Here is a 14,226-nt window from a genome sequence, read left to right on the forward strand (position 1 = left end):
TCGATTGGAATTCAACTATAGTAAAATCTATTGTATATACTCATGCACCACACCTTATACCACTTCAAAAAAAAAAAAAAAATTTTTACTTTTTTCCTCTTATATATAAACACATTTCATTTCCCCCACCACTCATTTTTATAAATATAAATATAAATAAATAATTTATATATATTTATTTAAAATTTTATTTATTTATTTAATTTATTGAATTGTTATTTTTTTTATAATTCATAAATTTTACTTTATATTTTTTTTTAAAAAGTTTGTATAATTTAATAAAATAAAATAAAATAAAAAAAAAAATAAAAAAAAGAAACCAACTGTAAATATATATATAAATAAATTCATTATATTATTATTTATATGTTTTTTATTTTGCGTCAGTATTTTTGTCTTTGGTTTCTAAAAAAAAATTTTATAAATAAAAAATTAAAAAAAATTAAAAAAAATATTTTTTTCACATATTCCAACAACAATAATAATAAATTATATGTGCACAGATAATTTTTTTTTGTGGCAAAGTAAATTTTTTTTTAATTTTTTTTCGTAATTCTTTATTTCAAAAAAAAAAAACTATAATTTTTTTTTATAAAAAATTTGTCTCTCTTTGTTTCTCACACAAACAAAAAAAAAAAAAAATATCTTAGAGAGAAATAATTTTTTTTTATTTTTATTTTTTTTAAATTTTTTTTTATTTTATTTTTTTTTTATTTTATTTTTTTCTCTCTATTTTTTCTTATCAAATTTTTTCTTCTTTTTATTATTTATTTTTTCTTCTTATAACTGTTTTATATTGGTGCGTAAAATTTTAAATATAATCTATTGTTTTAAATTTAAATTGGTTTTTAATTTAGATTTTAATAAATTACATGTCATTTGTTTTTCTTTTTTTGGATTTTTTTTTGATTACTAAATTTCAAAATTAAAATATCGAAATTTTTAATATTAATTTTTTTTTTTTCCCTTTTATGTAATATACAGAGTAAATAGTTTATAAAGGAATTTAAATTTGGTTTTGTTTATTTTGGTATTTATTTTTCAATTTTATTCGTTGTGATCACTTTTTTTTTTTTTTAAAAAAAAAAAAAATTTTCAACAACCTCAACCTCCTAAAAAAAAAATTTATTTTTTCTTTTTTTTCAATTTCATTTAATAATCAACATCATTAAAATTTTTTTTTAAAAAAACAAAGAAAAATGGAATCAGAAACAAGTTATAAACCAATGAATACCGATTTTTCATCAAATAAAAAAGAAGAAGATTATTATTCATCACCAGGTTCAAATTATTCATTTTCACCAAGATCACCACAACAAAACTCAACTGAACACGAAAACACAACACAAGTACATAATCCACAACAACAACAACAGCAACAACAACAACCATTATACTCACAACCACCACAACCACAACCACAAATACCACAACAATCAAACAATAACAACAATAATATTAATAACAACAATAATAATAATATAATGCAATCACCAACTAAATCTGAAAATAGAGTTTCACCACAACAACCAACTAATTCTCCGACAATGAACAGTAACTCTAACAATAATAATATTAATAATAATAATGAAAGTAATAATGTAAAATCACCATCATCAAGAGATGAAAAGAAAAGAGATTTAGATGGTGGTTCGAGAGGCGATAGTGGTGGCTCAACAAGAGACAGTGCCAGAAGTGACAGAGACCGTGAAAGAGAACGTAGTGACAGAGAACGTAATGATAGCAGAGACAGTAGAGATCGTAGTAATAACGAAAGAGATCGTGAAAGGGAACGTAGTGAAAGAGATAATAGAGACCGTGGTAATAATGATAGAGAGCGTGAAAGAGAACGTGATAATAGAGAACGTAGAGATAGAGATGGCCATTATAACGAAAAGGATGAAAGAGTTGGAAGTAGCAACGACCGTGATAGAGATAGAGATAGAAGATCAGACCGTGAAAGAGATAGCGCCAGATCAGACCGTCGAAACGAGCGTGTAGGTAGTGCCAATGGTTCACCATCATCATCATCACCATCATTATCCTCGATGAGTGGTAATAATAGTTCAACAACAACAACAACCACCTCCTCATCAGTTAAAAAAGACTCAACTCCAACATTAAACTCTCAACAATTCCAACAACAACAACAATATATTCGTGAACTTCAAACCCTTTTGGATAATTCAAATAAACATAATCAAATACTCCAAGATAAAGTACGTGACCTCGAGCTTACACTCAACAAAAAAACAATTTTATTGTCAAAATATAGAAAGACATTGCTCAAATTCTTTGAAGACCGTGAGGTAGATGGAGAGTTAGATAACTCAAGTGAAAGATCGCTTTCACGTTCACCATCACGTTCAAGATCACGTTCACGTTCAAGATCAATGTCACGTTCACGTTCAAGATCACGTTCAAGATCATTATCACGTTCAAGATCATCCTCGCCAGTTTATTCTAGAGATAATTATAATAATGATCGTGTTTCCTCAAAATCCTACAATTCACCAGAGAAAAATGATCTCAAGAGAAAGAGCAACGATAATGATAAACAAGATGTTAAAAGAAGAAAGGTTGGCTCAAGAAGAAACACTTTATGGACTGCTGAAGATGATGAGAAATTTGCTGAAGCCTACAATAAATATGGTAAAAGTTGGAAAACTATTCATAGTCATTTACCCGATAAAACTAGAGAACAAGTTCAAAGTCATGGTCAATATTTAATTAGAATTGGTAAATTACAAGATCTTCATAAGGATGGCAGAAGAACAAGACATATTAAACCAGATGGACTTCCATTAACTAGTGGTACAAGTAGCAGCCATTCTTCATCACATCACCATTCTTCATCACATCACCACAGTAGTAATGGCCATCATCACCACCATTCATCACCACATAACGATAAACATATTATACCAACTAGTGGCCAAAATAGTCATAGTATGAATAATAACAATAATAATAATAATCAAAATTATGATGATAGATCATATGACTCACCACTTTCACAACAAGACTCACCAAGAGATGATATCGATGACGAAATTAATATTTAAAAAAAAACATTAAACAAAAAATATAAAAATAAATAAAATATCATTATTTTATTTATAATCAATAATAAAATAATAATAATATTTAATAATAATAATAATAGTAATATATATATTTATACATAATAATATATAGTTTAAATTTAAATAAAATATAAATTTATTTAATTTTATAATGTAAAACAATAAATAAAACTATAAAAAAAAAAAAAAAAAAAATTCTTGTACTTTTTATTTTATGATTTTAAATTTACATTTTATTATATTATTTAGCTTAAATATAAAAATTTTGGGGCATTATCTGGTATACCAACAAGATCAGTGTCGAAAAGTTCTATAAATTGTTCATTTAATAATCTAACTTTACTGCCTGCAAATCTTCTGTATTCTTCAAAAATTGAAGTTAAATTCCAACGTTGTAATTTTCTGAGACACCCAATGACTGTCCCAGTTCTATGACGACCTAAATTACACATAACCATGAGTGGATAGCTTTCCATATTTAAAATAATCTTTAATGCTGATATAACAATTTCTTCAGAAATCGGGTTCCATGGATTCTGATGTGTGTCCATACCTAAATGTATTAATTCAATATCTTGATCTTCTACAAAATTTTGACTAATAGAAATTTAAAAAAAGTTAATATGTTGTTGATTTTATTATTATTATCTATAGTTATTATCTATATTGCTATTGCTATTGCTATTGTTTCATTTTTATTATTATTATTGTTTAAATATTATTTTATTATTACAATTGTTGTGAAGGATCATCTGGGGCAAGGAATATAATCTTTTTTAATTGTAGTTTTTCTAAAAATGGGAAATTGAGTTCGTTAGGTTGACCTGATCTATATAAATCATCGGCTACCATACCAAAATTAAGTGGAGGGATGTGATGAGCCATATTTGGTTTTATTAATTAAGCAAATAAAATAATATTAAAAAATATTTAATAAAAAAATTAAAAAAAAATTAAAAAAAAAAAAAAATTTGTGAAAAATAAAAAATTATTTTTGATCAAAAAATATAAAAGAAATAAAATAAAATATAAAAGGAAAGGTTTATAAAATTGAATAGATTTTACTAAATGCTATTTTATTTATATTACAGTGTTGAATAATTTAAATGATATTAAATCACCATTTATTTTATTAATTTTTTTTTAATACAGATTTAGTATCCCCAGCTTCTTCCAACTGAACCAATTCCACCTCTGTTACCACCATTACTCCAATTGCTTCCATTGTTTCCATTGTTTCCATTTCCTTTTGAAGAGCCAGATTTCAAAGGACCATTTGAACTGTTGCCATAGCTAAAGAATCCACCAAAGAAGCCCATTTTGTTTATAATTAAATTTCTAAAAAAAAATAAAGTTGGTATATGCTTTTTACTACAATATAAAATTTAATATAATTACAATTATTATTATTTTGTTTATTTATTTATTTATTAATATGTATATCTTTTATATTATTTGAGAATCAACAAAATAAAAATTTTTTATAAAGTTTGGTGATTGAAAAAAAAATTTTATTTTAAAAAATAAATATCAACTTTTGTAAAAAAATTAATTGAAATTTTTATTTATGATTATGGGGTTTGGAATTGGATATAATGAGTTTAATCAAAACATGAACAAACCCAATAATCCACATAAAAAAATAAAATTAAAATAATTTTGTAAATTTACCAATTGTATTTTTATTTCTTGAATTTAGATAATTGAATTATTAAAAAGGAACATATATTGTATTTGTATTTGCAGCTTTTTATTTCTTGGATATTCCTTATTTGTGGTGTGAAAAAATTAAATAAATTAAAAAAAAATTTAAATTTTTTTACTTTTTTTATTTTTTTATTTTTTTTTAAATTTTTTTTAAATTTTCATTTATTTTATTTTTTATTATATTAATATAAACAAATATAGAAAGATGTCTATTTATACATTTCTAATTATTGGGAAAAACGATAATCCATTATATGAAATCGAATTTCCAGTAAATACACAAAAGGTATATATATATATAAATATTTTACTTTGATAATAATGGCAATTAACGATATTATAATATTTCAATAAATAGAAAGAGACTTATGCCCATCAATATATAGCACATGGTTCATTAGATATAGTAGAAGAATATGTTTGGAAAACAAATAATATGTATGTATATTGATCATCAATAGCACCATTTTTTACACATAGTAAAATGAATATATTAATCAGCGATTTTTTTATTATTTATAAATAGGTATTTAAAAATAATAGATAAGTTTAATAAAAACCATATATCGTCATTTGTTACTGCTGGTCGTATGTATAAATGATAGTAATATGTTTATTTGTTTTTATTATTTAGGAAGATTATTAATCCTTTTTTTTTTGTATTATAAATAGATATTAAATTTATGCTCCTTCATGAAAAGAAGGATGAAGATGCCATTAAAAACTTTTTTGTGGATGTTCATGATCTTTATTTAAAAGTAATATACAGATTTTCATATTTAGATATTGCAAATAGGTTTACTAATATTTTATTTACAAATTTAGATTTTATTAAATCCATTTTATGAATATAATAAGCCAATCACTTCAACAGCTTTTGATGCAAGAGTCAGAAAAATAGGAACAAAGTATTTCTCATAAACTAATAATAAATAATATCTACAAATAATAATAATAACAACATTTTGTAAAATAAAATTAAATAAAACTAAAATAAATCAAATCAGCATAAAATGGTTTTTTTTGTAAAAAAAATTATGTACATTTAAAAATTATTATTTATTATATCGTTTTATCATTTTTAATAAACTGTAATCTTTAATAATTTTAATTTTGGTTTCGTATTATTTGTTTTGATGTTTGAGTTTGTGGTTGTTTTGTTTTTTGATTTAAAAATTATATGTAATTGATGAAAATTCGATAGTGCGTTTTCTGAAAAAAAAAAAATCGGCATTATTAAAATTTATATATAAAAGTAACCTTTTTAATTTTGAATATTTCTTTCTACTACCCTATATTATTAAAATTGAGAATAGTTAATAAACAAAAATCTTTTTATCTTTTTATCTTTTTATCTTTTGTCTGTTCAACAATTGTAGATCTTACATTGATTCGAGTGGTTCCATCAATATGATACTGTTTCCTCTGATAAGCTATAGTTTATAAAGTAGGTAAGGAGTTAATAGACATAGATAGATATATGAATGATAATAAAAATATTATAGATACTTACAACCATACCAATTTCATATTTTTCTGTTGGTGAAACGACTTCTACAGTATCTTTTAAAGCGATATTCATAAAGGTATCAAAACCTCTAAGAATACCTTGTACGGTTCTATTTCCATTTAATTTAACTAAATTTAAAAAAAAAAAAAAAAATGTATTAATATTATTATTATAATGAATATTAATAATTATTAATAATATAAAATAACACAATACAAAATATTTTAAAAATATTATTATTATTATTATTATTATTATAAAAATTAGAGATGAAATTTTAATTAATTTAAATAAAATTTAGAGGTGTGACTGTGCAATATAAGAAAGCTCCACTGCGCAAATAAAATTAATACAATAATACAAGTAATAGAAAGATGGAATGGATAAAATATATACATACCATTAAGTTTTTTATCTAAAAGTCTAGTTAAATCTGGGTCAATTTGTTTTCCAAATGTCATATTTAATATCTTTAATTTTAAATGTAAAAAACTATATTATAAATTAAAAATGATTTCAAATTATGAAAAAAAAAAAATTAAAAATAAAGAAAAATTTTAAAAAAAAAGGAAAAAAAAAAAAAAAATGGAAAAAAAAAAAAAAAAAAATATGTAATTGATTTTTTTTTTTTTTTATTTTTAAAATTTTTTATTTTTATTTTTATTTTTATTTTTTTATTTTTTTTTATTTTATTTTTATTTTTTTATTTTTATTTTATTTTATCATTACTTTTTTATGTGTTATAATTATTTAATTTATAAATTAATATTTCATTATATATTATTATAATAAAATATATTTGTTTATTTATTATTTTTTTATCACCCAATACATGTATATTATTTAAAAAATATAAAAAAAAAATAAAAATAAAAATAAATTAAAATTAAAATTAAAAATTTTAAATTTTAAATAAAAAAAAATAAAAAAAATAATTGTTTATATATGTAGTGCGTATGTGTATTTGAAAGTGTGTCTGTGTGTATTTAAAGAAAATAAAAATAAAAAAAAATAATTAAATAAATAATTAAATAAAAATAAAAATAATAATAATAATAATAATAATAATAATAATAATAATAATAATAATAATAATAAATAAAAATAATTAAAAAACCAATTTTTTTTATTATATTTTTTAATTACTATTAAAGACAAACAAATAAATTTTTTAAAAAACTAACTTGGAATTAAAAAATAATATTATCTCAAATATATAGTTTAAAAATAAATAAAAAATAAAAAAGAAAAGAAAACCATGGCCACTAAAATGAACTTTAATTTTTTATTGGGGGATGAAGGTGGTTCCACAACATCAAATGCTCCTGCCACTACAAGCTGTTCAGATACTATTGGTGGTACCAATTCATTAAAAATTAGTAAAAGCCAAGAAACTATTACCTCCTTTGGGTCAATATCTTTATCAGTATCAAATGATTCATTAAATCATCATATTCAAAAATCACAAGGTGAACAACCAATGTTATTATCACCAACTATAAATTTAACCAAAAACCAACCATTATTAACTCAGCAACAAATTATTAATAATAATAATAATAATAAATCTAATATGCCATCGTCTATATCATTATCATCTCTTTCCACTATATCTTCCTCACCTGTCCCAGTTTCATCATCACTATCATTATCATCTCCTTCATTGGTTTTATCAAACAGTAATAGTTCAATAAATACACCGACAATAACCAACACACCTACAACAACCAATAAGCAGAATCTAAAACTATCTAGTAGTTTAAATTCAGCACCAACCATTTCTACCATCACCTCAACCTCAACAAAAAATATTCAGCAACCAGTATCCTCAATAAATGAGAATATGAATAATTTTTTTGCTCAACAATTAAAAAATGTAAATAATAATAATCTTATAAATAGTTTTAGTCAAAATCAAGCAAATAACACAAATAATGGTGTTAGTTTGATTCAAAGCCCAAACCCTCAACCAAGAAAAAATTCAAAATCAAAGGATAAAAATGCAAATAAAGATAATAGTTATATTTCCATGTACGAGGATAAAATTCAACAACAACTTCAAAATATATATAATCAACAAATTCAAAACACTACAACCCCGATTAATAACAACATATCAAATAATAATAATAATCACTTTCATAACCAAAATACAAAACATAATAAAAATCAGCATGAAAAAACCTATCATTTATCTGAATCGAACAGCTCAATCCAAAATAATATTAATAATGCCTGGTTACAAAAAAAACAAATAAACCTCAACACAAATAGTATAAACTCGAACAATAATATACCATTACAGAACGATAGTACAAATAATTCCAATAATATAAATAAAAATTTAATATGGGATGAAACTTTAAATAATTCAGATATACCAATAAACCCCAATAATATAAATAATAATAATGGAAATTTAGAAAATAATTTTAACCCACTAAATACCGATAATAATAATAATATCCACAATAATAATATCAAGGATAACAACAATGGTTTATTATCTACATCATTAACCCCAATACTTAACTCTTTAACAACTAAAGATTTTTCTATATCCTCATCAAACACATCATCACCCTTACCATCACCATCACCAAAATCACCATCACCAACCCAATCACCATCAAATTCAATGTATAACTTAAACCAAGGTAAATTTAGTTTATTAAATTTTTCTGATAATGACCAACACCATCCCCTACAACAACAAGAACAAAAATTGGATAACAATGTATTTTTAAAAGCACAACAAAAACCAAAACAACAAGATGATATTTATTCTCCTCCAATTCAAATAACCGCAACAACCAAAGACGACTCTGATATTTTATTTGCAAATATACTTTTAAATTTAAGAGATAGTAGTAATGGTTTAAACAACTCATCAAATAAAAAAAGAAGTTCAAACTCCCTATTTGATGAAAATATTGTAAAAAGATCAAATATACAACAAACTTCCTATAAATAGAAAAATTTTAATATTTTAAAATAAAAAAAATTAAAAATAAATTATATAAAGATTACCCCCCCCCCCCAATGGTTTTTTTTTTTTTTTAAAAATTTTTAATTTTAATTTTTTTATTTTTTTTTTTATTTTAAAATTTAATTTATTTTTATACCAAAAAAAACCAAATTAAATTTTTAAATAAATTTTATATATTTTTTTAATTTTTAAACCCATTTTTTTTCCTCTTTTTTATTTTGGGGAAAATTAAAAAAAAATATTAAAATACTTTTTATATAGAAAAAACATTTAAAGGTATCTAAATTGGGTGGAATCAAAATATTATTGACTGAATACATAGTTCATAAGTAGATGTCCTACCAGTGTCACTAGTAGTAATGCTAATTATAGTTATATTAACCTTTCATTCTAGTATCATTAGCAATGGTATTGATAATAATCATTATAATAATAGTACTAATGAAAGCCAATTTCAGTTCAGATTTACATAATGATGCATCAATAGATATAGAAATTTAGACATAAAATAACCTATACACTGATAACAAAGCAATTACTGAAGGTGCTGATGATTACGATAGTATCCCACATAGTATTTTAAATTTTAATAATATTAATAATAATAATAATAATAATAATAATAATAATATTTTAAATAATAGCAATAGGAGCAATAATAACTATACTAACTTTTTTCTCGATCAAAACCAAAATGATGTATCCTCAACAAATACTAATAATGATTACTCCAACGATATAATATCATGTAATACAAATTCTATTAATGAACAAATAAACGACAACTGTAATATCAATAGGGTAAATAGTATAGAAAACTATGATAACACAGAGTATAACTTTTATCACAATAATTTAAATAACGAAAGCAATAACAATGGAAGTACATCAGATATAGGAAATAAATATATAAACAATGTCAATTTTAATACCACTAATAATAGTAATAGTATAAACAATAGGAATTTAAAGAAAAGTATTAAAGATATTATTTTAATGAAAAGAATTAAAAAACTTAATCCAGATAGTCAAAAAAATAAAAACAATGAAAAAGATAAAAATAATGAAAAAAAATTAGAAGAAATTCAGTTGGATGTTTTTTGTTCCTTTGAAAATTTACCCGATGAATTAATTTTAAGTATTTTATCACATTTAGACCCAATGTCGTTAGGAAGATTAAGTATGGTTTGTAAAAATTTCAATATCGTAAGTTTTTAAAATAAATAAATCAAAAAAAACTAAATAACTAACTATAACCCTTTTAGATTACCTATGACTCTTCATTATGGAAATATGTAATTAGAAATTGGCAAAACGAAGTATTATATAAAATGAAAAAAACTAAATATGCAAAGAATCCATCCTCAAATATAATGCTATTATTAGAACCCCCAATTATATTAGATCAAGAGGGTGAGATTGTTGTGAGGTCGACACCTCAGATCAATGGTACAGTATATCCTTCTTCGAGAAACAGTTTAAGAAGATTCCAGCCTATAAATGGCCAATTTATAAATCAAAATAACACCAACAATAACGGTGTAAACTATCATTTAAATAATAGAAACATACAAACACCCCCACCTCCCCAACTTCATCCTCCCCAATATAATCAAATAAACCATAATACAAATGCACCGAATAACAATTTAAATACAAATACAAATGTAAATAATAATACAGTAAATAATATTTTAACAAACACAAAATCAATAAAAAATCAAGAACCTAATAGTAAACTATATTATATTGAATCATTTATAAAAATTAAAACGCAACTATCAGATAGAATGGATCTAATAAAAAAACAAAAGAAACAAGAGAAAAGAATGAAGAGTATTAATAGAAGTACCAAAGTAATGTTTTTTACATTTTTTTCAAGACCTTGTGAATGGCTATCAGTAGCACTTCTCATTTTGTTTACAATTTTTATAGGTTTAAAATTAGACAACTATATAGATTGGAGTTGGCCAATAATATTCCTTCCATTACTTTTTGTTACACTACAATGTATATGCAGCCCCCTAATATTTGTTTTTTTTAGAACACTTGTAAGTATAAACTATAAAAACTAACCAATTAATATTTTCACTAATATATTTTAAACAATAATACAGTATAATCATCAATATGAAGAAGAACTTTCTCCAGATTCATGTATAAAGCCATTGTTTTTTTCATTGTTTTTTATACTGCCACTCCAACCAAGTGAAAAACTATATAAAGTATTATTATTTACACCGATTCTAAGTATAATAATGTTTATAGTTTTATTAGTTTGCAAGCTAACATTGGAAAACTTTGCTATGATATATGTATTTATACCAATATTTGTACTATCAGTGTATTTAATAGCATTTACCCTATGTTTTCCAGAAAGAATAGATTACTCTTTAGAATGGTTAGATCAGTTTTCAATGACAATTTGTTCATTATTATTTTTTGTGTTTAATATTTTATTATTTTTAAAGGTAAATATTTTTATTTATTTATTTATTTATTTATTTATTTATTTATTTATTTATTTATTTATTTATTTATTTATTTATTAAATACCTTAATTTTGTAGGTTGACGAAGCTGTTAATTTAAAATGGATTTACGTTTTTTCTCCGCTATTTGTAATTAAAGCCATCGCAATGATCTACCCTTGTATCATAAGAATAATGTATCACACATCGTTGGAATGGTGGTTAGATCAAAAAACTGGTTGGTTCAGAGAACCTGGAAGCTTAACACTAGTTATTGTTTTTTTTGTGTTAGTATCTTGTCCATTAATTGCTTTTGAGACGATGCTAATTCAAAATCTTTCCTCTGCGACAGCATATAAATATTCTTTAGTGTAAGTATTTAAAAACTTTATGATTGGTTAATTTTATTTTTCAATTTTTTTTTTTTGGGTGTTAAGTGGTGTTGATGTCAACATATAAAAAAAGAATCCAAAAAAAAATTTTAAAATCAACCACATCTTAAGATTTATAGTCAGAAACACATTTATCAACACCAAACAATTCGATAGCCACTTTTGATTATTATAATTATTTTTTTAAAATTAAAAAAAAATCTTTTTTTTTTAAAAAAATTTTAAAAAAAATAAAAAAAATGAAAATAATTGTTGATCAAGGCGTTAAAAAAAAAAAGTGCCCCAATATACGATCATATCCAAAATCACACAATAAATTACAACACAACAAAACACCAATAAATATTCACATAAAAAAATCCTTTTTTTAAATTAAAAATAACCTAAACATTTTATTGTAAAATTTTTATAATAATACTAACCTTTTATTTAATGCAGGTTGATACCAATTTATTTTATGGAGTTTTTATCGATATGCGGTTGTTTTTTCATCAATGTGGCCTTTAGTTCCAATTCAGAATAAAGAGTTAATTTTATTTGTATATTATTTCCTTTAAAGAATTATTATAAAAAATGAAAAAAAAAAAAAATTAAAAAAAATAAAATTAATTAAATTTTAAACATTTATTTAAACAATACATATGATTATTTGATTTGATGTTTATTTTTTCTGTTATATGAAAAAAAATTCTGATTTTTTATAAAGGTTTCTTAAAAGTAATACTTATTATTAAAAAAAAAAAAGTTTTGTGTTTTTAAATTGTAGGTATTTTCAAATAAAATAAAATATTCATCACTTTTTTTGATACTTTTGAATAATTATTTGAAAAAATTTTGATTTTTATTATTTTTAATTTTTTTTTTTTATTTTATTTTATTTTTTTTTTTTTTTTTTTTTTTTTTCATTTCATTTCATTTTTTTTTAAAAAAAAACCATTATATGGCAAGAAAAATAATATAAAATAAATCTATGGAAATAATAATCTTATAAAAAATTACTAACAATATAATAATAAAATTAATAATCATATCTCAACAATAATAAAAAATTATAAAAAAATTTTATATGCCAAAAGAAAAATTTTTTTTTCTTTTTTAATTTAAAATTATTTTTATTTCAAATTTTTATAGAACAATAATTATCGATTTTAAAATATTTGTAAGTAATAAAAAAACAAACTTTTGAATTTTTTTTTTTTTTTTTTTCAAATATATAAATTTATATATATTTTTGTCTTTTTATATTTTTAGAAATTTTCAATAAAAAATAAAATAAAAAAAACAAGAAAAAAAAAAAATTTAATAAAAAGGAATTATTACACATACAACAATAAATAATACATTATATATATAAAATGTATCGATAACTTATTTTATAAGGAATTTTGAAAAAAAAAAAAAAAACAACAAGGAAATTATTTTTATTTGGGGGGGGAGCCGCTGCACAAATTTAAATTTTGTTGGGGATAGTATTTTTTGGGTTTGAAAAATTAACAAATTTAATATTTTTTTCCAAAATATAACATACCCACCACCCTTTCCAAATTTATTCAAAATTTATATTTCAATAATAAACAACAATTATTTTATTTTCATCTAGTTGTAATTTAATTTTTCCCCGGGTTATTATTAATTATTTTTTAAAAATTTGAATTTTTAAATTTTTTAAATTTTTTTTGTTTAAAGTCGATTAGTTTTTTTCATCGACTCAGAATAATAATAATAATATAATTAATAAATAATTTTGTATTTATCCTTATTAAAAAAGATTGGAAGGTAATTTTTATAGTTTTTTTTTTTTTTTTTTTTTTTTTTTTTTTTAATATGGTTGGTCAAAAGACCTCTTCCAAATTTTATAATAGGTTAAAAAAAAAAAAAAAAACAAAATAAAACTTTTAATTAATTGCGCCGAATTAAAAGAGGACAAAAATAAAAAAAGAGGGGGGAATTTAAACTTTTTTTTTTTTTAATAAAAACGTAATAAATTATAATAATATAAATTTAATAGATAGTAGGGTAGTAAGGGGGCGGTAAATATGTTTTTAAAAAAAATTTTCAAAAAAAAAACCCCC

General features: G+C 21.7%; 7 protein-coding genes across 7 annotated transcripts; 4 read left to right on the forward strand and 3 right to left on the reverse strand.

Annotated features, from left to right (window-relative positions):
- Positions 1-1,199: 1,199 nt before the first annotated feature.
- Positions 1,200-3,261, forward strand: DICPUDRAFT_99144 (uncharacterized protein; the record flags this gene model as incomplete). The annotated part of the gene is made up of 1 exon (XM_003291781.1): positions 1,200-3,261. One exon carries the CDS (start codon positions 1,200-1,202, stop codon positions 3,063-3,065), a length of 1,866 nt encoding a protein of 621 aa, XP_003291829.1. The 3' UTR covers positions 3,066-3,261.
- A 70-nt stretch (positions 3,262-3,331) lies between these two features.
- Positions 3,332-3,971, reverse strand: DICPUDRAFT_156475 (uncharacterized protein; the record flags this gene model as incomplete). The annotated part of the gene is made up of 2 exons (XM_003291788.1): positions 3,332-3,683; positions 3,820-3,971. 2 exons carry the CDS (start codon positions 3,969-3,971, stop codon positions 3,332-3,334), a joined length of 504 nt encoding a protein of 167 aa, XP_003291836.1.
- Positions 3,972-4,240: 269 nt separating this feature from the next.
- On the reverse strand, positions 4,241-4,405 carry DICPUDRAFT_156476 (uncharacterized protein; the record flags this gene model as incomplete). Its single annotated transcript, XM_003291789.1, has 1 exon — positions 4,241-4,405. The coding sequence occupies one exon, from the start codon at positions 4,403-4,405 to the stop codon at positions 4,241-4,243; it is 165 nt and encodes a 54-aa protein (XP_003291837.1).
- Positions 4,406-4,974: 569 nt separating this feature from the next.
- DICPUDRAFT_50070 (uncharacterized protein) lies at positions 4,975-5,820 on the forward strand. Its single transcript, XM_003291782.1, has 5 exons — positions 4,975-5,079; positions 5,152-5,231; positions 5,320-5,381; positions 5,466-5,551; positions 5,619-5,820. Exons 1-5 carry the CDS (start codon positions 4,999-5,001, stop codon positions 5,712-5,714), a joined length of 405 nt encoding a protein of 134 aa, XP_003291830.1. The 5' UTR covers positions 4,975-4,998; the 3' UTR covers positions 5,715-5,820.
- A 355-nt stretch (positions 5,821-6,175) lies between these two features.
- Positions 6,176-6,764, reverse strand: DICPUDRAFT_39635 (uncharacterized protein; the record flags this gene model as incomplete). Its single annotated transcript, XM_003291790.1, has 3 exons — positions 6,176-6,226; positions 6,307-6,431; positions 6,704-6,764. 3 exons carry the CDS (start codon positions 6,762-6,764, stop codon positions 6,176-6,178), a joined length of 237 nt encoding a protein of 78 aa, XP_003291838.1.
- A 711-nt stretch (positions 6,765-7,475) lies between these two features.
- DICPUDRAFT_99146 (uncharacterized protein) lies at positions 7,476-9,331 on the forward strand. Its single transcript, XM_003291783.1, has one exon. The coding sequence runs from the start codon at positions 7,562-7,564 to the stop codon at positions 9,275-9,277; it is 1,716 nt and encodes a 571-aa protein (XP_003291831.1). The 5' UTR covers positions 7,476-7,561; the 3' UTR covers positions 9,278-9,331.
- Positions 9,332-10,315: 984 nt separating this feature from the next.
- Positions 10,316-12,730, forward strand: DICPUDRAFT_50074 (uncharacterized protein). Its single transcript, XM_003291784.1, has 5 exons — positions 10,316-10,498; positions 10,558-11,343; positions 11,410-11,763; positions 11,862-12,133; positions 12,593-12,730. Exons 1-5 carry the CDS (start codon positions 10,454-10,456, stop codon positions 12,675-12,677), a joined length of 1,542 nt encoding a protein of 513 aa, XP_003291832.1. The 5' UTR covers positions 10,316-10,453; the 3' UTR covers positions 12,678-12,730.
- The last annotated feature ends 1,496 nt before the right edge of the window (positions 12,731-14,226 follow it).

This window comes from Dictyostelium purpureum (assembly GCF_000190715.1).
Source record: "Dictyostelium purpureum unplaced genomic scaffold DICPUscaffold_301, whole genome shotgun sequence".
NCBI lineage: Eukaryota > Evosea > Eumycetozoa > Dictyosteliales > Dictyosteliaceae > Dictyostelium > Dictyostelium purpureum.